At 42.8% G+C, this 22,499-nt stretch overlaps 1 protein-coding gene across 1 annotated transcript in view; it reads right to left on the reverse strand.

Annotated features, from left to right (window-relative positions):
• Positions 1 to 22,499, reverse strand: part of LOC109963808 (endothelial PAS domain-containing protein 1-like) — a 47,423-nt gene that overhangs the window by 6,445 nt on the left and 18,479 nt on the right. The window contains 12 exon segments of the mRNA XM_020606662.1: positions 67 to 626; positions 1,158 to 1,271; positions 1,621 to 1,672; positions 1,674 to 1,848; positions 2,937 to 3,133; positions 3,368 to 3,515; positions 6,473 to 6,579; positions 10,528 to 10,730; positions 11,263 to 11,381; positions 12,911 to 12,998; positions 13,733 to 13,872; positions 18,130 to 18,320. Of these exon segments, the coding sequence (XP_020462318.1) occupies positions 67 to 626; positions 1,158 to 1,271; positions 1,621 to 1,672; positions 1,674 to 1,848; positions 2,937 to 3,133; positions 3,368 to 3,515; positions 6,473 to 6,579; positions 10,528 to 10,730; positions 11,263 to 11,381; positions 12,911 to 12,998; positions 13,733 to 13,872; positions 18,130 to 18,320 (2,094 nt within the window).

A 22,499-nucleotide genomic window follows, 5' to 3' on the forward strand; every position in this document is an offset into this window, starting at 1 on the left:
TCTTATGTTTGCAATGATGTATTTTCTTTTACTTTAAAATGTGGCTCTAAGGACTTTGTTCCTCACCTCTGCATGAGATGTGTCATGTTCTGTTGGCAGGATGGCTGCTCCTGTCCTGTCCTCAGTGTGTCCATCAGGTAGGCCTTGGTGGCTCGCGGTGGCGGCGGTTGGGAGGGTATCAACGGGGCCGGCGGGCCCCGTAGATTTTGTCTGTCCCCCCCTTGTAGATTTTGTCTGCCACCCATGGAGGACAGCGGGATGCTAGCTGGAGCCTGGTATGGGGGACTCTGCATGTGCCCCATCATGTAATACTGTGCACGGAGGCCCCCAGCCCCCTGGCGGGAGCTCCTTTTCTCCCCTGCAGCCCAGGGGGGAGCTGGATGGGGCTGGTAGTGGCCTTGAGGCTGAGGATGGGAGGACAGCGGTTGGAAGAGGCTGGCGATGTTGCTGAAGAACTGCTGGGTGGCTCGATGAGTTTGGGCCAGGCTGCTGCTGCTCCCCATGGATGCTACTGGCCCTCCCTCCAGGGGCTCTGATTCTGGGATGATGGGATTCAGCTGGAAGTCCTCTCCATCCATGGGGATGTAAGGAGCCAAAGTCTCCAGATCCAAGTTGCTGAAGTCCATCTAGAAAAGTGAAATGCATAAGGAATGGCTCGCTGCTCAGCTATGTAGCTGTATGTTCTATAAGAGAAGGGAGTTGTTTGGCACCATGTCCGTAAACAGCAGTGGCAGCACTGTGTGACCATTTGTAAAACTGAAATAATCACTGAATGTTGGTTTTGCATTTTCAATATGGCCATGAATAATGCTGGGAGTGCACAGATCTGAGACTGTCCAATAAAACCTGGCAGAAAATTAACTGCAGAATATAGAGAGAAGAACTAAAACACTGCTTGGAAAACAAATGGTTTAAAATAAGAATAAAATTACCAAATGTTTATACTGATTATTTCAGCTTTTTTTTTATCAAATGCTTGCGATGTTGTAGAAATACTACAATACTACATCTTCTACACGAGAAAACCTTACCCATGTCTATAAGCTTTTCCCAAAAAGGAAGGGGGACAAAGGAGGTCAGGTCTGCATTTCTATTCAAGACCTCTGTCAAATTCATGGACCGATAAGCAGCGAGACAAAGACATAAGCATACTGCACCTCAGTGTTTGCAGGACCGTTGTTGCCCTCTTTGTCCAGGGCAAACAGCTTCTCAGTCAGATCCATCTTCGGGTCACTGTCCGCTGAGCTGTAGTAATCCTCGGGGCTGCTGGGCTGCAGGGATGGAAAGAGGTTAACAAACATGGGGTGAGATGGAAAAAGGAAGAGAAGCAGAAAGGAACAAGATGAAAAAGTGATGTAAGAGAGCAGAGTGTAAAAAGAAAGCTACAGAAACAAAGAGTGAGAAGTGAGTGTTGACAAAGACACCATTCACTACTAAGAGCCTGGTCCTTCCAACTACCCGCCCCCGTTCTTCTCACACATACTGCCCGCTGGCAGTGACCGTTAATCAGGCCTCGTTAAACACAAAGAACAAACAACCACACACAACCAGTCGTTTGCTCACTAGCTAATACTCAGTTCTATGTGATGTTCAGTCTGTCAGTGCCACCCTCGTCATTACCGTGGAGCAGGTGCTGAGGCTCGGAGTGGCGCTGCCTGGCGGCAGATTCTGCTGTGCCAGCCACTTTAGCCATGTCCCCTGTCACTGGAGCTGAGGTCTGGCCTGATGCCGGAGGGGCAGGCTTGTGGTTCTCTCTGGCCCAGGATGGTGTTCCCAGAGGAAGCAGAGCTGCAGCAGACACCTGGGTGTATCCCACTGGCTGCTGGGGCTCCTTGAACTGAGGGCAACCTGCACGTCAAGTCAGTTGAGTCAAGAGTAAAAATACTATGGAGGAAAAGGCTTGACAAACAAGAGACCGTAACTGTAGATGCCAATTTTCATGTACATTTGCGATGCCTTTCGTGGTTACTCCTTGTTAATCTCCCAAAATTAATGCTAAAACTGTGTTGTCAGGATCTCACCAAATGATGTTAAACCTATGGTTAGAAGCAGTGCAGGTAATACTGAAGCTCAAAATATACCCAGCCACCCCCTTTCTGATTGGACAGCAGGTGTCCAATAAAATCAGGACATCATCAGACATCATGAAACTCAATCTTAATGTACAAACCCCATTTCCAGAAAATGCCATAAAAACTGTGCTTTGTTCATTCACTCAAAACTTTAATGTGCAAAGAAAAGGTTTTCAGGGTTTTTACTTACCAAATTAATAGTGTATGTAAATATAAACACATTTATAATTTGATACCTGTAACACAAAAACCCTTTGCTTTTAATGACACCTTTTGGTAACTGAGGATAATATCGGTTATGGTTTTCACCCTTGGCCTTTACGCACTGAGATTTACCCAGATTCCCTGAATCTTTTCACAATATGTAGATGGTGAAAAACAAACTGTTTGCAATCGTGTATTGAGAAAGGTTCTTTTTTTTACTGATTGGTGGATGCCGATTAACCTGTTAAGTTTGGGATCTTGCAGAATGGTGTTACTGGAATATTCTGTACACTTTTTTGTCTTATATGTTGCAGGCATCAAATTTTAAATGTTTATAGTCACAAAATGCAATTCAATTGGTCAGTGAAAACACTGAAAATCTTTTCTTTGCACCTTTGTCAAACAAACAAGTGAATAAACAAGTCATAGATTTTAGTTTTTACTCCATTTTAGAAAATTTCCCAACTTTTCTGGAAATGAGATTTGTATGTTACCAGTTAGCTGAGTGGTGAAATGAGGCTAACAATGGGTTAAAACTGCAGCAGTATTAGTTATTACACAGCCTCCTTTTTGCTTTCTTAAAAGGGTGCTTCATGACACACCATGGCACATTACCAGGCTTCACTGACAAATGCCTTTAGATGTTGAGTCAATACATACCAAAGTCCAGGGAAATGATGGTGTCTCCAGGTGTAGGAGCCAGCTGGGCCAGGTCCTCCGGCTCCTCTTTGAGTTTATTGAAAAGGGCATCTCCTGGCTCTCCGCTCTCACCTGCACCTCCAGCAGAGAAGAAGCGTGGCTTGAACAGAGACTCTGTCTGCTCCAAGGAGAAAATCATTGACTTCTCCTCAATGTCACTGCAGTGTTGGAGAAGGGGAGACTGAGTGAGGTAAGTTTAGTGTGAACACAGGGTTGAAACATGTTGAGAAAGTTTCTTTAAACATACAGTTCACAGTTAAACACTATATTTAATCATGTAGCAGGTTCTTCCATTAAAAATAGTCATTGAAACCCTTTTAAAACTGCTATGTTGCTAAACTTTTTCATTCAAACTCTGCCAGTACCACACTGCTGGGGACTCCAGGTCTTACCTGAGGACATAGTTTATGCACACGATGCACTGAGGCTGGGAGTTGCGGCTGTTGTAAATAACAGTTCCCTGGGTTTCGACCCAGACGTAGCCTCCGTTCTTAGCCAGCATTCGGTACTGACCGCTCACTGCCTGACCCTTGGTACACACTGCAAAGGGAGGGGGAGAGGGGCAGCTGTAACTACGTGATGTTTGGTCCAACTAGGCCTTTGCACTCTTTTGTTATTTAAATGTATAAAATTGTTGAGTTATGGAGCAACATGTATTTATTTTGCACGAGGCTATAAAATCAACCAAACACTGGTTTGCAGAGACACTGGGAGGTTTGGCTGTGAGCTGAGGAGGAGATGTGCTGGCTTCAGTCCAAAGATCAGCACTGTCGTGGGAAAGGAGCAGGACTTTGGTCTGAGAGTGTACATAAGGGCAGTGACTGCGTGTGTGTGTGTTGAGGAAGCTCGGGACAATGTTACATGTAGCAGAGGAACGCTGTTAGCATGTGCTGATCGACAGGCTAGTCACGTTGGCTGTGAGAGCGGGTTGTGTGTGTGTGTGTGTGCGACACAGATAGAGAGCCCTTTACCTCCGACATTTGGGCCATCTAAGGACTGTAGACACGGACACAGATAACTTATACCAGAGGAAAAGAAACATGCATACACTCTGCAGACAATCTGAGTCCTCAAGTCTTATTTGGAAGTCAAGTTCCTTCATTTTGTTTTTACGCCTCTGCACCAGCAATAGCTGCACCTGGAGGCATTTTGTTTTCAGCTTGTACATCACTCCAGCCATTCTGGTGAATGTGAAACCTCAAAGGCCTTGAGGGATTTTTTTAAAAAATCTGGCACAAACTTGGACTAAAGCATGAATGGATTACATTTTGAGAATTCAAAGGTCATGGTGACCTCGCATTCATCCCATTCTTGTGGACGCAGTATGTCAAGAATGACTTGAGGGAATTTCACATTGCACCTGGCGCAAACATCCACTGAACTGATTATAATTTGTAGGTCAAAGGTCAAGGTTGCTATGATTTTAAAAGGTTACATAAGTTCCTAAAACTACTGGGTACTTTTGAGTAAATCTTAGTCTATCAGGAGTTAAATAGTATATTCGGCGTGCAACTGTGGTTCAGTGGGTAGAGCAGTCGTCTCCCGACTGGAGGGTTGGAGGTTTGAATCTCGGTGCCTCCAGTCCACGTGTCGAAGTGTCCTTGGGCAAGACACGGAACCCCCAAGTTGCCCCTCATGGTGAGACTCATCAGTTGAGTTGGCGCCGCAGATGGCTGCCTCGGTTCTGTACTGGAAACAAATTCCTTGTGTGTAACATACTTGGCCAAATAAAGGTGATTATTCTGCTGGGGGCTGTTTTCAGCTGTGGCTTTGGCATGCTGCTCAGTTTGGATGCGGGAGTGACTTAAATTACAGCACCCATGTACATGGATGTGTTTTAATTCTTTTTTGAAATAACAGAAGTCGGTGATAATGATTATCACCATTATTATAGCTGTAATTTTTAGGAGAACAAGACTATTAAAAAATCTACTAGATATGAGGCTCTGGCTACAAGGTAATAGGCTACTTGTACTTGACCGTACACGTATTCTAGTAAAAATACTAGATTTAAAATAAAATACTGCTATAAATAGTCATCAAGCCTCAGAACCGGCGATAGCCATGGCTGGGGGCATTATGTTTTCAGGTTGTCCGTCCGTTTGGCCCGTTCTCTTAAACGCAGCAGCTCAGATATAATTTCTTCAAATGTGACACAAATATCCATTTAGATTCAAGGATGAACTGATTAGATTTTGGTGGTCAAAGGTGAAAGGTCAAGGTCAGTGACTTCACATCTGTTCTACTCCTGTAAAAACTAAAGATTTTATAATGTGAAAATGTTTTAGAAGAAAAATGTCTTAAGATATCAGAACACTGGATTCTAAGAGCTGGAAATCATTGGCTCTGTTACAGAAACAGAGTGATTCTGTGGGTAAAAGGGACATTTACAGTGTACAAACACACACACACACACACACACACACACACAGTGTACACGCAGGCATATGCTGCCATTATGTTACATTATGCTGGTTTTAAGGAACTAAATTACCACTTTTCCTCTTGTTCTCTCACTGTTGTTCAGAGCGTCTAATGTTACAGTACTATCAGTGGAGAGAAAAGCCATGACACTTCAGAGCCTTGTTAGCATGCACGCACGCATGCACGCACACACACAGTCATTAGATTGTAATAGAGGCCACCTGGTCCCCTGTCCACTGCGTTTGTGTTTGTGGCAGCAGATGTGCAAACCTCATCAGGCCATCAGTGGCTCTGCTTAATGTAATAAAAGACATCTTAATACCTTGCCCCTGCTCTGTACACACACATACACACACACACACACACACACACACATACATACACACACACACACACACACACACACAGAAAAAACACTTACATATATACAGACAGACACAAATACATTTGCACACATATCTCTAGGGACTAAAACAAATGATAAAACTTAAGAAAACATGACCTGATACTCATAATTAACAAGCTTGTGTTTCTCACATGGAGTAGACATTTAAATTTACATGAATTTGCCACGATAACATGAGAAGAAACAAATGGGCTGAGACCACGGCAGGGCTAAAATGTTTGCTAACAGATGAAGTAGTTAGCAAGCAAATATTAGTCAGCTAGCACAACCAGGCTTTTTGACTGATGATGCTGTCTGATACAACCTTTATTAGACAATAAATGGATCAAGAGTGTGTTTACTTTGGATTTTCATGCTCAACGGAATTTGGAAGGAGCTGAAATGTGCTCATTTCAGTAAGTGAAAGGCAAGTGAAACTGATCCGGCCTCGCTGGCTTCAGAGGTAAATGTGACTGAACTGACCTCTCATTCAGGAAATACTGAATGTTTATGTAGCCACACAGATTCGCACACGCAGCCTCAGTGAGAACATGGACTGTGATAGAGGCTGACGTAGCCAAGGTGTCTGACAAGATGTTGCGTCATCTTTACTTTGTGTTGTGTTGATCTGACTGCGCTGTGTCCACCCACAGGGATTCATCTGCATGTGTGTGTGGTGTGTTCTTACAGTTGTGGTGGCTCCTGGTGATGCTGTCTGAGTCCAGGGCGTGGTAAAAGTCGTAGACTGACCGACCCAGCAGATCATCAGGTGTGTACCCCATTAGCTCTGTTACCCTGTAACACACAGGCACACACATTTAATAGTGCACAGGATTTGTGTTAATAATTTGAACCTTTGTGCGACTCCCATTCTACGTGCTGTGTTCAGAAGACAAGTCCTGTGCTCTGTCCTGAACCTCTGCCCTTCAGAAGGCTTCACACACAATTTCGAAACCAAGCACAAGTGGACAGTCTTCCAAAAATAAGAATTGCTCAAATTCTCTCTCTGCTAACTCCCCGAGTTTCTGGGAACAGCTAATCAGTTTCCACTCTCATCAAGAGTTCACTCTGTAAATGAGAAATTTGCTGCAGGCTTTAAGTTACCTCATTTAAAAATCATTTATTTTTCCCCGTGTTATTTCTCTCCTGTTCTATTTTCCCAGTAAATAACCGAATATCCAGGTTTGGGGAGCAGCTACGGGATCACGGCGTTCTTAACGCCAAACATACTCGGAGTGGTTCACTCACTCTCTTGGCTTTGGTCTGATTTACAACCCAGTTAAAATTAAACAATTAGATCAAAGGGCATGAGTAGGAGAGTCTCGTGCAAACAAACTGTGCTGTGAGAACATGATCCACACCAACAACAGGAAATGACCCCCCCAGACACAAGGTTTATGGGTATATGGAGACCAGGGAGGGAAAACTTGGACAAAGCCAAGTTCACCATGTTTAGTCTAAAACAAAGTGGGTGAAATGTGATTTTATTTGACTACAGCCACCACTAAAATCTTTTAATCTGGCAGTAGTGCAACCTTTAGCCTCAGTGTTTTACTGTACATTTTGATCCTTGATTACATAAATATTAGTTGTGTATAGTTTGCTATGTTTTACTGCAAACCGTAACAGAATAACTCAAATGATCCCAGCAAATACACGCGTCTCTCTTACTTTTTAAAGGATCTGTCTTCCTAGGAAACTTAAGTCTTTTGTTTGTTGGACCATGAGATCGTATAACGACTCATGTTACAAATATCATTTGATTCTTGAATTTATTTTGATTTGTTTCAATCTATAAATGTGATTAAACCAACATAAAGGACCCGTTTCACTTTCCCCCATTCTGTCTCACACCATGCCAAAGATATTTTTAAATATTTTAAAGTGTTAAAAATGTTTGCTTTCTGTCAAAATTTGTATATACATGTATGTTTATAATTGTAAAAAATATCTTGATTGTCAAAAGAACATATGGATCAAACATGAATATCTGCAGTATAACAGGCTAATTTCCAATGAATATATGATTATAAAGTTATAAGGAAGTCCAACATAATGAGCATATTGATTATCTATAACTGATCATATTTTACTGTACTTCACTGTAGCTGCTTTGATAAATATGAATGGAAGCAAGTTTCCCATTTATCTCCATCGTCTGTCACTTGATGTCTGTCTGCACATTGCCAGACGAACGTTTCAGTGAAAATGCAAAACCTGAAGATGGTGAGTTAAAGTGTTACAGAAGGGTGAAGCTGTGGAGTGGGGAGAGACGAAGAGGAGGAGGAGGAGAGGGGGGTCTGGCTGTGCAGAGACTCTTGTCCTCAGATTACATAACACTGCCAGCTGCAGGCCTCAGACTGGAGGGAGGGAGGGCAGAGAAGATGAAAGAAGATGAGAAACGTACATCAGAAGAAGAAAAATTAGGAAGCGAACGGTCAGAAAATGGAACATAGGAAAGATAAGGGAGAAAAGAGATGAAGAATTCTAGTGAACAAAGAAAGAAAACCAACTCTAAACTAGCACATTATAATAGTGATGATGACTGCTGGCTCCAGACCCCCGGTACAAACACTGCCACCTCTATGTGATCCCCCCCCCCCCACAACCCTGAACCTTCTTCCTCTCTCTCTCTCTCTCTAGATATCTAAATGTGTGAGTCTAACGAGTGTATTAGGGATTCTTTAAGGTACAGTTGAAATGAATGGTGTGTGTCATGTGAGTGGTACCTGACTAGTGAGTCATCAGAACACACACACTATGAGTGAGACTGAGGACGCTTGTAGTTATTGTATGTGCGCAAACCCTGGTGTCAGCTGGAATGTTTTACTTTTGTTAAATAACTTTACGTGTTCTGTCTGTAGCTTGGAAAACAAGACATCGTTTGAAGACTTTGTGGCCTGATAACTGTTATAGACAATTATTACTTTGGACATTTTACAGACTAATTGATTAATAAAAAATATCATTTCATTTGTTGCAAAAATGATCATTAGGTGCAGCAGCAGCTCTTATGTTTCTGAGAGGCACCTAACAACAACAGGCACTTCTTGTTTTTGGACTCGGGCCAGGCCACTCCTGCTGTCAAACCTGTGACTATATTTGCATATAAGCCTGCTGTTGTTCTTACGTCTTTAAATCCCAGATTTACATACAGTGCCACTTTCTTGCCAGCCAAGCCTTCTACTCCTGAAGTTTTCCTTTGCTGGGTCTGTGAATTTAAGTGAAACTATCCACCCATCTGCAGTGGAAATCTAATTATTTTGTAGTTCAGTTTTGCTCAGGTTACGATGAGAATGCCTCCTCCCTTATCAGCTGGATTTATCATTATGTCATGGGCACCCTCAATTTTCATTGTTCCTTTCCTGATAGAATATTGATTTTCTTAAAGATCTTGGCAGCTGCATTTACAACTTCATGTTCCTATAAAAAGAATAAAAGCTTCTTTTTCTAAAACCAGATGAGGCTTGATAGTAGTCATCATACAGGAAGAATAATACGGAGGTTATGACTCCTCCTGGATGTTGCCACTCGTCACCAAGTTTGTCCCTTTTTCAATACACAGCCTCTTTTCTTTTCCCTCTTCTCCTGCTCCCTCTGTTTCTCTGCCTCTCCTTTCCCTCATCAACCTCTCACTGCCAAACACTGCTGGTACCAGGAGATGGAAAAGGAATCCCAGTCCCTGCTGAGCTGGGAGGGCGACCCACCTACAGTACACTCATGTGCTTAACTGGACAGAGGAGTTGAGCAGCTGTTAAACTGCACCAAACAGGTAAAAAAGAAAATGGGTCATTGTTAGTATTGTGGTCATGCACAGACATGTCCGTGCGATACACAAATCACATTCACCTTCCTCCAAAAGAAGCCTTTGTCCTGCATGAGCACCTTGATAAGATTACAAGTCTGCATGCATGTGCTTGTACAACTCAAATTTGTGTGAGTGTGTTCATCATGGGCCCGTTGTGCCAGTGGGAGAAAAATGTTTTGGTGCAAACATCCATCGCCCTGGTGACACACATGACACACACGCACACGTGACGGTGTGTAGGACCGTCCCGTTCAAGTTGCCTGACTGTGAAATAGTGGAATGTCTGTGTGCTTTCTGTGGTGGCTTTGTATGTTTGTCCACTTGTGCATCTGTGATCAGGAACGCCTTTAACACTGACAATGTCTTGACAGCATCTCAGTAAAGTATTAATGTTTCATCTGTGGATTACATTTCTCAGCTACGTTCCTGCCAAGAGAAACTGATTCAGTCAACACACTGCAATCAGTCAAAAAACTCATCCATGTGTGTAAATAACTTGTGCTCTATTTTTAAGAATCATGTTTTAACTGGCAACGAACCGCAACCTGACGATGTCCTTCTACTGAACCTACTCAGGTTCCTTTGAGTCTCGATAAGTGGAGCGAATCTTTGTTTCTCAAGTTCATCTTTTGGTTTCAGACTCAAATTTTTATTTTTTACTCTTACTTCTTATAACTGCAAATACAGCGATCAAAAACCAAAAAGGCTGACAATGAAAATAACAGTTCGCTGTAGCTCTAGTTTGTCTCGTCTTAAGGCCCTAATCTGACTCCATCTATATTATGCTCACATGGTGCATAATGTAATAGTGAAGAAATGTCTTTAGTTAGTAATATTCCCAAAAAGGCTTCAGATACTAGAGATAAGTATTATATGTACGGTCTCCTCTTTGACTCTCTGTGTAACACCGTGTGACTGAGTGTGTTTCTGCCCACCTCTCGTCACAGTAGGTGAACTTCATGTCCATACTGTGTCTGCTCAGGAAGGTCTTGCTGTCCAGCGGCGTGTCGATGTTGGACGGGTGTGGGATGGGTTCACACATCAGGACAGCACAGGTGAGCGGCGGCTCTTTGAAGCTGCACAGAACTCGGGGAGGACAGCTGTTGTACATCTTCAGGTGTCCGGTGCAGTGCAGCACCTGGAGGGAAGCAACAGGTTGGGTGGTGGTCGTGTCTCTGGCGGTTGGTGTCGTGAGCAGCTAAAACGGACCTGTCTTCAGAATCTTGTCATTGGAGTGACAGCTTTGTCACAGTAACACTTGGACATATCTACCACATCTACCTTTTCTATCCAATATGTATTTGTTTGATGTTTGTGTATGACCAAGCTCAGGGGTTGAGTGATCACTAACAGGACAGGATTATCTAATCTTTGTCATTTGTTGTGAAATACTGGATCATTTTACCTCCTCAGGCTTTGAAATATTCATCACATAAATCAGTCTGAGGAGGAGAAACGACTCTTTCACCAGCTGTTAGCAATATGTTTACATTTCCAGCCTGCGATGGCCTCAAATTGCTTTATTACTCATTTTAAGGGGTCATAATTAAAAACCTTAAGAAACCAAAGATCTATTGAAAACACTGCATGTGGAAGAATGTGAACAACCTGCACACATGTGCAGATGTTGCATGTGTGTGTGGGCTTGTAGCTGCAGCAGCTGTCTCTACCTTCCAGCTGGCTGACTTGAGGTTGACAGTGCGTCCTCTGTTGGTCACCGTGCATTTCATCCTCATGAAGAAGTCTCGCTCAGTGCTCAGCTCTTTGCCTTTTTTACAGAAGCCACTGCCTGGAAAGAGTCACAGTAAAGTGGACAGAAGTTGTAGGTGTTCAGCTGAATTCAAACACACAAGTATTAAAGTACTGAATTCGTGTTCAGCTGTTTCTGGTGATTAAAAGTCTTTTCATGAATAAAATCAGCATCACACAGTCGTCCAATGATGCAGACCAAGTTAAAGGAACTAGTTTTCTGAAGGTAGCTGTACAGCAACTAACAAAAATATGACACCAAAGCCTTTAAAGTTCACCAGTTGTACTGTGCAGGCTTCTTCTGTGCTACTTTTAAATTTTGTTTAACCTTCGGTTTGACACTATTGTTCTTTCAAATACAAGCATAAAATGCATGAAAGGAAATTCCACCCATGATTTATTTAAAAAAAATCAGTTCTCTCTCCTGTTTTCTTCCTAGGCTTAGACACACACACACACACACACACACACACACACACACAGAGAGGGGGAACGGGGGAACTTGAAATGAAGCCATGCTGTTACATCACAAGGTCAGAGTTCAGCCCCAGAGCCACAGTCACAGGGTGAAGTGGTGAAGTGTGTCTTTTGTCAATGTCTTTATCTTTATATAGTTACACTTTAACACAACAAACCATACTAACTTTTCTCTATTCTAGAGCCACAGAAGAAAAGTGTTTGTGTAAAAGTAAAAGGACTTTAACATTTACAGTTCTGTTCCGTTTGTGTGTTTAGTGGCGCACACTGATAAGTCTTATCAACCAGAGTTTTCTCAAATAAACAGTTACAGACATGTTTTCCAGTGTTACACAATTTTGTGAATGTTTCTTTTCTGAGTAGACGCTCACTGTGTAGGCAAAACACGTGCATGATGTGTGCACTTGTATAACAGACACGGTAAGATTTCACGGTCACCATCTGAGCTTTGTTGAACTGTTCCAGACACTTCCATAGGCTGTTATATAACACACTTACTGTACATGCATGTTTTTGTTTTTTTTGTTTTTTCCTTGGATTAAGTTTGGTCCCCCAAGCTTTTTGTTTTTTTTCTTCCTTGGATTAAGTTTGGTCCCCCAAGCAGAAGCTCATGTGCTGAATGTTTTTTGTTTTTACTTACTTTAACTAACATTTCCTTCGTCCATGACAAGGAGTCCTAAACTAGTCGTCCCATTTGTGTAATTATGTCTCCTCAGAGAGTGAACCTGCTCTGTCCTCAGCTCTTCCACAGCAACACCTCAACAGATCAGCTCTGCACACTCGAGATCTCATCATCTAATGGGCGCACTGCCATGTCAATAGCCGAGTGATTTCAAGCTTTCATGGGGACAGACTGCTTAGATTGTAACGATCCCTTGACCACTGCTTAAAGCTTTCATGGGGACAGACTGCGTAGATTGTAACGATCCCTTGACCACTGCTTGTTAGATTTCTAGAAATAATAAGAGACTTACAGGGAACGACACATGGCAACAAAACTGAGGTCGACTATGGGATTTGTTTATGGAAAATCATTGTAATGATGTTCAAACAAGCCGGAGGATATATGTGTGAGTGAGCCTGTGTGCTGACCGGCTGTTTTCAAGCTGAGGTTTTCTCTGATCTCCTCATGGTCACATGGATGGGTGAAGTCAAAGATGCTGTGCCCAGTGAGCTCCACCTGAAACACAGAAATACCATTAGTGGATGTACAATATACTGTAACAGTAACTTCCATAACATATATAAAAACTCTAAATGTTCTCTTCTTCTGTGATTTGCTTTTCAAGTCGGGGCCAGACGATAAGAAGCGTGTGTTTGGAGTTGGACACATCCTGCTGGCATGACAGGTATTTCACACAAACACAACAGACTTGTCTGACTGAGCGTTTACATCCACGTCTCTGTCCGTGGCTGTCTGGCATAGAGACCCCCCCCCCATCTGCTACCTCTTTTTAGATAAATGAAGAAAATGACCAAACAGGTGTCAGAACTCTGTACTGACAGAAAACCATGGTTTTGCTGAAACGAGTCTTTGGTTTTGTTTTGTGAATATTTGGATGAGTGTGTCACAGTATGCACATGGTTTAGTGTGTGTGTCGGGACCAAATCCAAAAAGAGCTGCAGATGAAACAAACAGCCTTGTGTTAGCAGTTTTTAAAAAGGATTGGTTTATTCTTTATTAAATTCTGTATTAGGACCATCTCCTGCTGATAAAGAAATTCTGTTGTCTCCTTTAATAAAAACCAAATGAAAACCAAAACAGCAGTAAAACAAACAGGTGAGTTTCATCTTCTCGCCATCTGAATGCAACATGTGACACGTTGTTTATTGTGTAAGGTGACTCGTATGTACAGGCTCAGTTTGACTGGACAGTGCCTGTGATGCAGGTTTACTCTGTTCCTGGCTGTGTACCTGAGTGAGTCCAATGAATTTGCTGATGTTCTCAGACAGGAATATCATGTCGCCATCTGACGTTACCACGGTGACGAAACCCTCCAGAGACTTCAAGTACAGGCTGTCCATCTGTCTGTCCTCGTTGCTGTTGCTGCAGCCTGAGGGGAACACGCAACACAAGGCAGGGTCACATCCACTGCTGATTATAAATTCATACTGCGAACGTGTGGGCAAGCGTCACGCTTGTTTCCCTCCTTGGAGCTTTGACTCGGGGCCAAAACAAACCAGCGCAGCTTCTTCCTGGATCTCAGGCTGCCCCCAGCCCCACAGATCACACCCAAACTGCACAGGCTTTTGGAATAACTGCCCACTTTTAGAGCATCATTTTCATAGTGTGCAGTTATGTTTAAATATATACAGTTCTGTATGAGAACATTTACACACACAGAGCCAATGAATACAAAAACATAGCTAGCGCCTGACTGGCCAGGCTCAAGAGGGAGTGTGTGTTTGTGTGCGAACTGCAGCTTCATGCTGAACAAAGCCCAGTAGTTGATGGGGGTGGAGGGTGGGAAGCTCGTAATTCCTCCAGTGTGCTTCCCCAAGATAAGGCAGACCAGTTCTCAAGGTTCCTGGCGAGGCCCGGGGCTCAAGTTTGGAGCCGGGCCCAGATAGCATTAACCCCTGGGGGAGCCCAGAGCTTTCTCATGGGCCCCGGGGAGCTGGGGAGACTCTCAGGGCCCAGTCCAAAGACCAGTGGCACCTTTGGCCTAAATACTTAGCTGTGATTACCAGACATTTGGACTGAGCTGCACTTTTCTTCTCTCTGTTGATTGTTGGTTACATAACTGCCCTCGTTTTAAATTAATGGGCTGTACAAAATCATTTCCTCCCTATTTTTTTTTTATTTGACATTTGTTCTGTCGTGCTGGACAGAAGGGGTCATCTTGAGACAGTGTGTGTTCACAGATTCATTCTTTTTCTTCTTCTGCGTTCATAAGGACAGCTACTCTGGTGCCTGCTCTCATAACTGTTTCAAACAGTCAACTTGAAGAGACACCATCACTTAGGGTGTGTGACGCCTAACAAAACTATCAGAGGAAAGCTTGTTGACGTCATTCACCCTCTGATCTGGGCTACAGCGACTGAGAGTCTGTCTTTGAGTTTCTTGACAAAAGCCAAGAAAATAACAGGAGAATTCAATGTCACTAAATAGAAAGTCACTTTCGGCTTTTCCCAGTTAGGGGTCGCCACAGCGATTCGTCACACTGACGACTCGCATGTTGACATTTGGCACGTGTTTAACGCCGGATGCCCTTCCTGACGCAACCCTGATTCGAACCCGGGTCTCAGTGGCGAGAGCACTGCGCCTTAACCACTAGCCTACCAGGGACGGCCCAATTCAATGTCACTAAATGATGTCACAAAAAGGCCTGTCAGCTAAAGACGGGGCTTAAAAATGATTCATTTGAGAGCAGTACTAAATAAAGCGCCACCTCCACTGAGAAAGTATGAACAGTATCACTTAATATTTTAGTTGCCAAACTAAACCTCAGATGTTCTGTGATGCTGTCAAGTTTACAGGCTGATCGTTTTAGAGCACAGACATATTTTGAACCCGACACAGTTGAGTTTGTGCACCGTTTTTCCCCTTGCCCTTAAACGAAGCAGACATCTGAGGACTCCAGTGGTCTAGCCTAAAGTTTGACCTGCATGTCCGAACCCGACCCTGATCTGAACATCATTTCTAAATTTCTGTCCCAACCTGGCCTGAACCCTTGGGTACCAACAGACAGCTCGATTTGCATGTACAAACTCCAGATCATTTCCTATACCCTACTACTTTTAAATTAACAGTGTTGAATTTTTACACTTCCATTCTCATTGGAGAACCAAGACGACAGCTTTGACACAAACACAAGCAGGCAGCTTCTCTCTGCTTCCAGCCGTTGTGCTACTTCAGGCTGAAAACATCCTGGTCCTAATTATTCCTGAAACTTGCACTTTTATGGTTTTAGATGTGTTGCATTTGTTAAATGAGGAAGATCCATGTAAACAGACAGTTCACGCTGGTTAAAGATGCACAGTAATAACAGTTTTCCTCCAACTATGTGCTAACTTATACTAAAAACAGCAAACTACTTGTTTTTACAGTTCTACATTACAAATTAACAGCTCATTAGATTCCAGAAGCTGCACTGTAATTTTATTTTTCTACTAAAGCCCAAAATATTCCCAAGGAGGACAGCTGGCATATTTACAGTAATGCTGATTAATATCCATCGTCCCTGGAATAAAGAAAAGAATCCCACCAGAAGCTGAAGTCAACATAGTTAATGACAATATTTTTGAAGTTGGGTTGAATTTGTACTAATCAGCTCGAAGCACAGCTCATTTCTTAAGTACCTCCTAATCGGTACATCAGGAATCTTTGGGTTCTAACTGAGCCTACGTGTATAACAGAGGTGTGCCCTGCAGCAGCTCGTCTACACTACACTTGGGTGGATGTGCAGTGTGTGTGTGTGTGTGTGTGCGCATGCCAGCATGTTTGGCGCCAAGGCGGTCGAGTGTTATGGCTAGCAGGGTTAATGCCAGCAGCGGCTGAACGATGGGCAGAGCTCTCTGCTTCCTCTCCAATCTCGCCTTCATCACGGAGCAATTAGAGCGGCCTGATAAAGACTATCTGCTGCTGCATCTGGCAGAGCGTCCTCTTCTCACCCACTGCTTTCCTACCCTCATTCCCTTCACTCATTCTTGTGCCTTCTGTTTCTCTTCACCTTCTTCGTTGCTCCTGTGTACATCTTTCTTAGGCTCGCTGACCTCTTCCTGTCTATACATTTAGCAAATATACCTCCACCGCCCCTCCTTCTTCTATGCTCCTTTGTCTTTTTGATGCTGAATTTAAGAGCCCAAAAAAACAAAAGCTGTTTACTGTTCACGGCGAGGTTTGGGGGTTATTCTGCTCCTTTAGGGTCTGTCCAGTGTAACGTCTCAATGCTTTTAGTGCCACAAGTTCCATTTACTTCTACCAGGTTACGATGGCAGCTGCATTTCTAGATGATGATATCTTAGACTCTTAGTGCATGAAACTATCTGTATGACTAGATAAGTTTTGTATACATGAACACAGCACACACAGATAACTGAAGCAAAAAATAAAATGTTTATCATTTAATTTTTTTAATGATCACAAAACAGCTAATAAATCCTACACAAAAACCTTTCAATTTGATCACACTACTTACTAAATCCTAATTCTTTGGACTTGTAATTTCTACTTTCTTATTGAGCTTCCAGCTTGTTTTCACCTGTAACTATTTTAAGCCGTGTCCTCCTACTCCTACTACCTGTGCAGGCCTCTGTGCTGCACTCACGTCACACAACATGCTGCATGAAGAAAGGACTTATTAAGAGTGATTCATTTTCTGAGCAGTGACTCCAGCAGTGGATGTATGCATCATCCTCTTCCTGGTAAACATTACAAAGCAGTTTATAAAACACAACAATTACGACATTAAAAGTGTCACAACAATAGAATAGTGCCAGAATAAAATGGCAGCTGGCAGTGTGAAGATTTCCAGATAAGATTAAGCTCATATTAATCAAAAAGCCTTCGTGTTCTACCAGCAGGTTATTACACAGGCCTGTTCAGCAGCCAATTACTGTTCAGTGCCACAGGAATTTATTTTATGTTCTATTAAAGTTCAGGTTCCATAACAAAAGCAAAACATGTACGAGGTTACACAGAAGATATTCACTTACTCTCCGTGTGAAGTAAAAAGACTACAATCACACGGCGCCGTCGAGTTGGATGGTAATCAATTTCATCTTTCATTTAGAGATTTAACTACATGCCGATCAACTAAAGAACAGATGTGACTTTTACCAAACCATGAGTGAGTTTAATGCTGTTCAGGAGCTGAGGGCTGAAGCGCCTCATTTCACAACCTTCTCTTCTGCGTAAACTGCACAGACTGTTGGCTGCTGTGCTCTGTTAAGGAACCATAAACAGCTCTCTACGAGCTGCGGCGTTGGCCACTGACGTTGCTACAGTTGTTTAATTTTGTTGTTCTCTGATCGTTTTTGGAAACCCCGACACAGCGGAGGAATTCCAGAACAATAGGTCTGTTTCTTTGTGCAGCTTCCTCAGCTTCTAATTTTAAATTAGACAAGAGGAAGGAGGAGAAGTGCAAAGAAAGGGCTCAAGGAATAGTTTCCCACTACACTGCACAGTTACTCACACATACCAACCCACATGAACACTAACAAACACACAAATCTCTCTTGATGCTGTGCCAAAGAACTTGCTGGCAGCAGCCATTCAGATTTGCATATTTGTCTTTGTGGAATAAATTTGAATGCACCACACCGAGCTCGCTTACAATCGCATGCGCCCTATGTGTATGTGTTCATACCTGTGGCGAGTAGCTTGCGTGTGCGAAGAAAGCTGATAGCCAGCCTCATGATGGAGGCCTTGTCCAGGTGTGAGCTGATGCTGTGGGGCAGTGGCAGCTGGTGAGCCAGCTCATAGAAAACCTCTGTCTCTTTGCTGCGCCTGCAGCGAGCTGCATCGCGAGACTTCTCCTTACGCCGCTCTGAGCTACTCCTGGAACACAAAACACAGCGAGAAGTTTGTTTTATGGCACTGAGAAACAGCTTGGTTGTTGATACTGAAATTATTGTGCTTTATACTTTTAGAGTTTCTTTTTTGGAAATCAATTTTTCTTACAGATGGATCCATTTTTGGTTCACTGGTGTAGGTATGTGTCTAATTCACCTCTGTCTTTATCTGACATTTTACAAACTACTGTTGACAAGCTGTGTAAAAACCCAATATGATAAACCCCGTGTGATTCGACAAGCACCAAATGTGACTGGCTCCATATTCACAGTTAGTTTCACTGAAGTTGACTCAAAGGTTAAAACACAATGTGCTCTTTAGTATAAATAATGTTGTGTTCTCTTTGGAGAAGACATCAGATAAATATGCATCAACAAATCAACTAATCGATCAGCTAACTAGACAGTTTGTGGCTGCTGTGCCCCAAAAAAGCAGCATGACTGCACGCCTGCAGGCTGCCAAGGAGCACAGCGCTACTGGAAAAATGTTTAGTGGACTGGAGAATTGTTCTAGGGATAATACACAGGACTATGTGTGGTGGAAAAAGGGAACTGCAGCATGAAAGCACCGTGCCAAAGGTGAGGTACGGTGGAGGTACCATCATGATGTGGGGCTGCTTTGCTGCCTGGAAAATGAATTCCCAGGTCTATCAAGGAGTCTTCCAGGATAATGTCAGGGTGGCTGTAAACCAGACTGAGTGCATAGAAGCTGGTGCTGCAGCAGGACAGTGGCCCTAAACATGGAAGTCAATCACCTACAGAGTGACTTTAGTCAGAGTCCATACCTGAACCCTGCAGAGATACTGTGCACTGAGCTCACACCAGACATCCTGAAAATATGTCTGAGCTGAAGCAGCTCTGTGAGGAAGAATGCTCCAAAATTCCTCCTGCCAAAGGAGGTTCGACCAATCTTATATGGTGCATGCTAATAACCGTTCAGCACTGGGACAATAATATATCTACCTTAGTGCTTTATGACCAAATATTGCGGCAACATTGCAGCATTAAACAGTTTGTCTTGGTCCATTTACCTGCAGACCATCACATCGACAGCACCACGCAGATGCTCACGCTTTTTATGTGAGCTTTGGTTGATAACAACATTTAACTCCAACCTCATAGGTGAGTTCCAATCTCTCTCTGAGCTGCTCCAGGAAGTTCTCTGTTTTAAATCATGGTGTTCCAGGGTGAAAGAAAGAACTGTTTTGGTACAAAGGGAACAAGGGTTAGAAATTCAGACCGGAAAGCAATAAAAAAGTTAGATGATTAGAGAGACAGGACATGAACAGCGTCATAAGCTGTGCCACCATTTTCCTCATTTCCCGTCTGAAGACTTTCAGCAGACGTTAGTGCCCATGAAGCTCTAACATACTGTACATCTCTCAGAACCGCAGGTTTATACCTCTACCTCTGAGGATCCTCATCGCCATAACACATTCCACAACCTGCCTCGAGCCACAATCCTAGGCCTAATTCTAACTTAAAATCAAGTGTTAACTGCCAAACAGCTCTGTGAAAAGGTGAGGACTGTAAAAATACAAGAGCACTAGCACACATTGTTTGAATGCAAATAACTAGCAACAGGAAAAGAGAGAAAAAGGAAACATTCATTCATTCATTCATTTTCTACCGTTTAGTCCCTGAACGGGGTCACGGGGGGTGGGGGGGCCGGAGCCAATCCCGGCCGGCAATCGGGCGAAGGCGGGGTACACCCTGGACAGGTCGCCAATCCATCGCAGGGCTAGGAAACAATTACCGTGAAATAAAATGAAAATGTGCTGTTCTAAAATTAGATTGTTTTCCTCTGCATAATGTTTTTCTCCTACGGTGCCTTAATACTTTATTAAAAACAAGTCAGACAACAATGTGTCCTCATGCAGACAAATACAATAACATGATGACTTATATAAGAAAGAAAATCACATCCAAGTATAGGGCCAAACCTCAGTGCCAACACTCAGTGCTGTGCTACAAATACAATTTAATCCAACAAATATCTAAAATATATGCATCCTTACTTGACCTTAACAAAACCAAACACTCACCAAAACATTATCCACTGACAAGCAAAACCATTTTGGCTGCTGAATCTACAGTAACTGCAGTGGTAAGAAAAAAAAAATCTGGATTCAAAGGTTCTCCACAAACATGGTGCTGTCCAAACAGTGCTGCCCCCCCCAGCGCCACCACACAGCCACACGCTGTAGGGTGCCGATCAGAAAATAGGGAAAAGAGAAATAATTCTAACAAGATTGAAACAACATATTCAGTTTGGTCTGAACACACAGTAAGGCCACATTTTTCTGTCTAAAGTGATTTAACTGTTGTCTGGGCCCTAAAAATAACTGTTTTAATGTTATTAATATAACCTTTTCTAAAGCCAAACATGGACTGTCTCCAAAAAATACTCAGATGCATTAAACACCACTGTGTGTGTGTTTACTGCTTTGGTAATTCATTTTCTCTGTTTCTGTTTGTACTAATTCATTTTATGCAACAGAAAAATCTGCCATCAACCAAACAAAATAATAATATTTAAAAATAAAATCCTCCGACAGGCGAGTCATGGCACATGAAGTCCAGTTTCATGTGTTTGTTTTTTCAGCTTGTTCCTTTAGATTGAGCAAGAACTATTGAGCAAAATTTAATTTGGACTTTGGGAACACAGAAGGATGATCTGAGTCTGGAGCCCATCAAACACGCTCCACGTGACGGCAGTGGGCTTTAACAGCTCACAAGCCATCTTTAAAAAGAAACCTTAAAGTGGACAGCTGATTAAAGATGTGGATCCATGTAATTATTTCAATTTCCTCAAGTTAATTCAGTTGTTTGAAGAAGAAAGCTTTCGGCCCAAACAGTATTAGTACAAGATAAATATGTAGATATTCCAACCAGCAAACTGCAGCCCCACAATTCTGTCTCAGGGGTCACTCTGTAGCAAAACGCTGTCTACAAACACTTCACAGATGGATACATGAGCTGAGTCATTTCCAAGGATATGGTTTCTTTTTCTGGCTTTATGCTCTGAAATGAAGTCAGTCAGATTTTGGTGTCAAAGCTCAGATAGACATACGGTCCAGAGGTTGAGCCTCTGATCCAGGAGAGCAGCACAACAGACCATATTAGGACATCACACATGGAGTTCGGCTTATCTGGGTTTTGTCATTTGCTCACATCCATACTGTAACACTCAGTATACTGTCTATACAGCGCATGTCTGGTCAACATATGCAACAATATTCCGATTTATATGAGAAAACAAACAGCAGATACCATGAAACGATATCGTCCTGCTGGGGCTGCATCCGCCTCATCAGAAGAACTGCATAAAAGCTGGAAATGCATAAACTGAAGTTTGCATGTTGGGCAGCACCGTTTTGCCATGTGGTCCATCAGTGACACAGGCATGAAGGGATGAACAATGACCACTATAAAAAAAATGTAGTTATGGTGCGTTCCATTTGAACTGGGAAGCGGGAAGTTCCTAGTTCTCAGTTGATAATTTCGACTGGAACTTCCCCTGAAGTCGGATTTCTGACTCAGAAAGTCAGACTTCACCAAACCTGACCTCAAAACCCAAGATGGCTGCTCTGCGCATCGGCAGTAAAAAGCTATATACTCCGTAATAGCGCTTACATCTTGTGTCTTATACACAGCACTGTCCAACTTCTGTGAACATGCTGCAAAATACCACATACTGTTATAAACTGGTGTTGCTAACAATGGCTAACCTGGATCAAACTAGTATTATGGTTAACTGAAACTGGAACACTGTTAACTCGGGTGTGACGTCATTCCCAGGTTCATGCTAAATGGAATGCACCTTTAGTTCTGTTAATATGCAGGAAAAGGAAAATCAAAAGGAAAAGTAATAACATGCCACCTTCGGCAGTATTTGTGTTCTGATATCACTTCATTTAATATGTTCAAAAATCACTATCCATAAGTCTGCACGTGTTCATGGAACACATGGACACATGCATATCGAGTCAATGACGTTGTTGGTTTGAGTCCAGAAGCTAACAAATGTCAGCCTAATAAATGCCTAATAAAGGCAAAAATGTGCCCGAAACAGTCCCTGGGATTTGAAGTAGCTGTGTCGTGTGCAGTGGCAGCTAAAAGCAGGACTACATCAGCGCTCATCTCAGCCACCATCATACATTTT

This window comes from Monopterus albus, unplaced genomic scaffold (assembly GCF_001952655.1).
Source record: "Monopterus albus unplaced genomic scaffold, M_albus_1.0 scaffold80.1, whole genome shotgun sequence".
NCBI classification, from domain to species: Eukaryota; Metazoa; Chordata; class Actinopteri; order Synbranchiformes; family Synbranchidae; genus Monopterus; species Monopterus albus.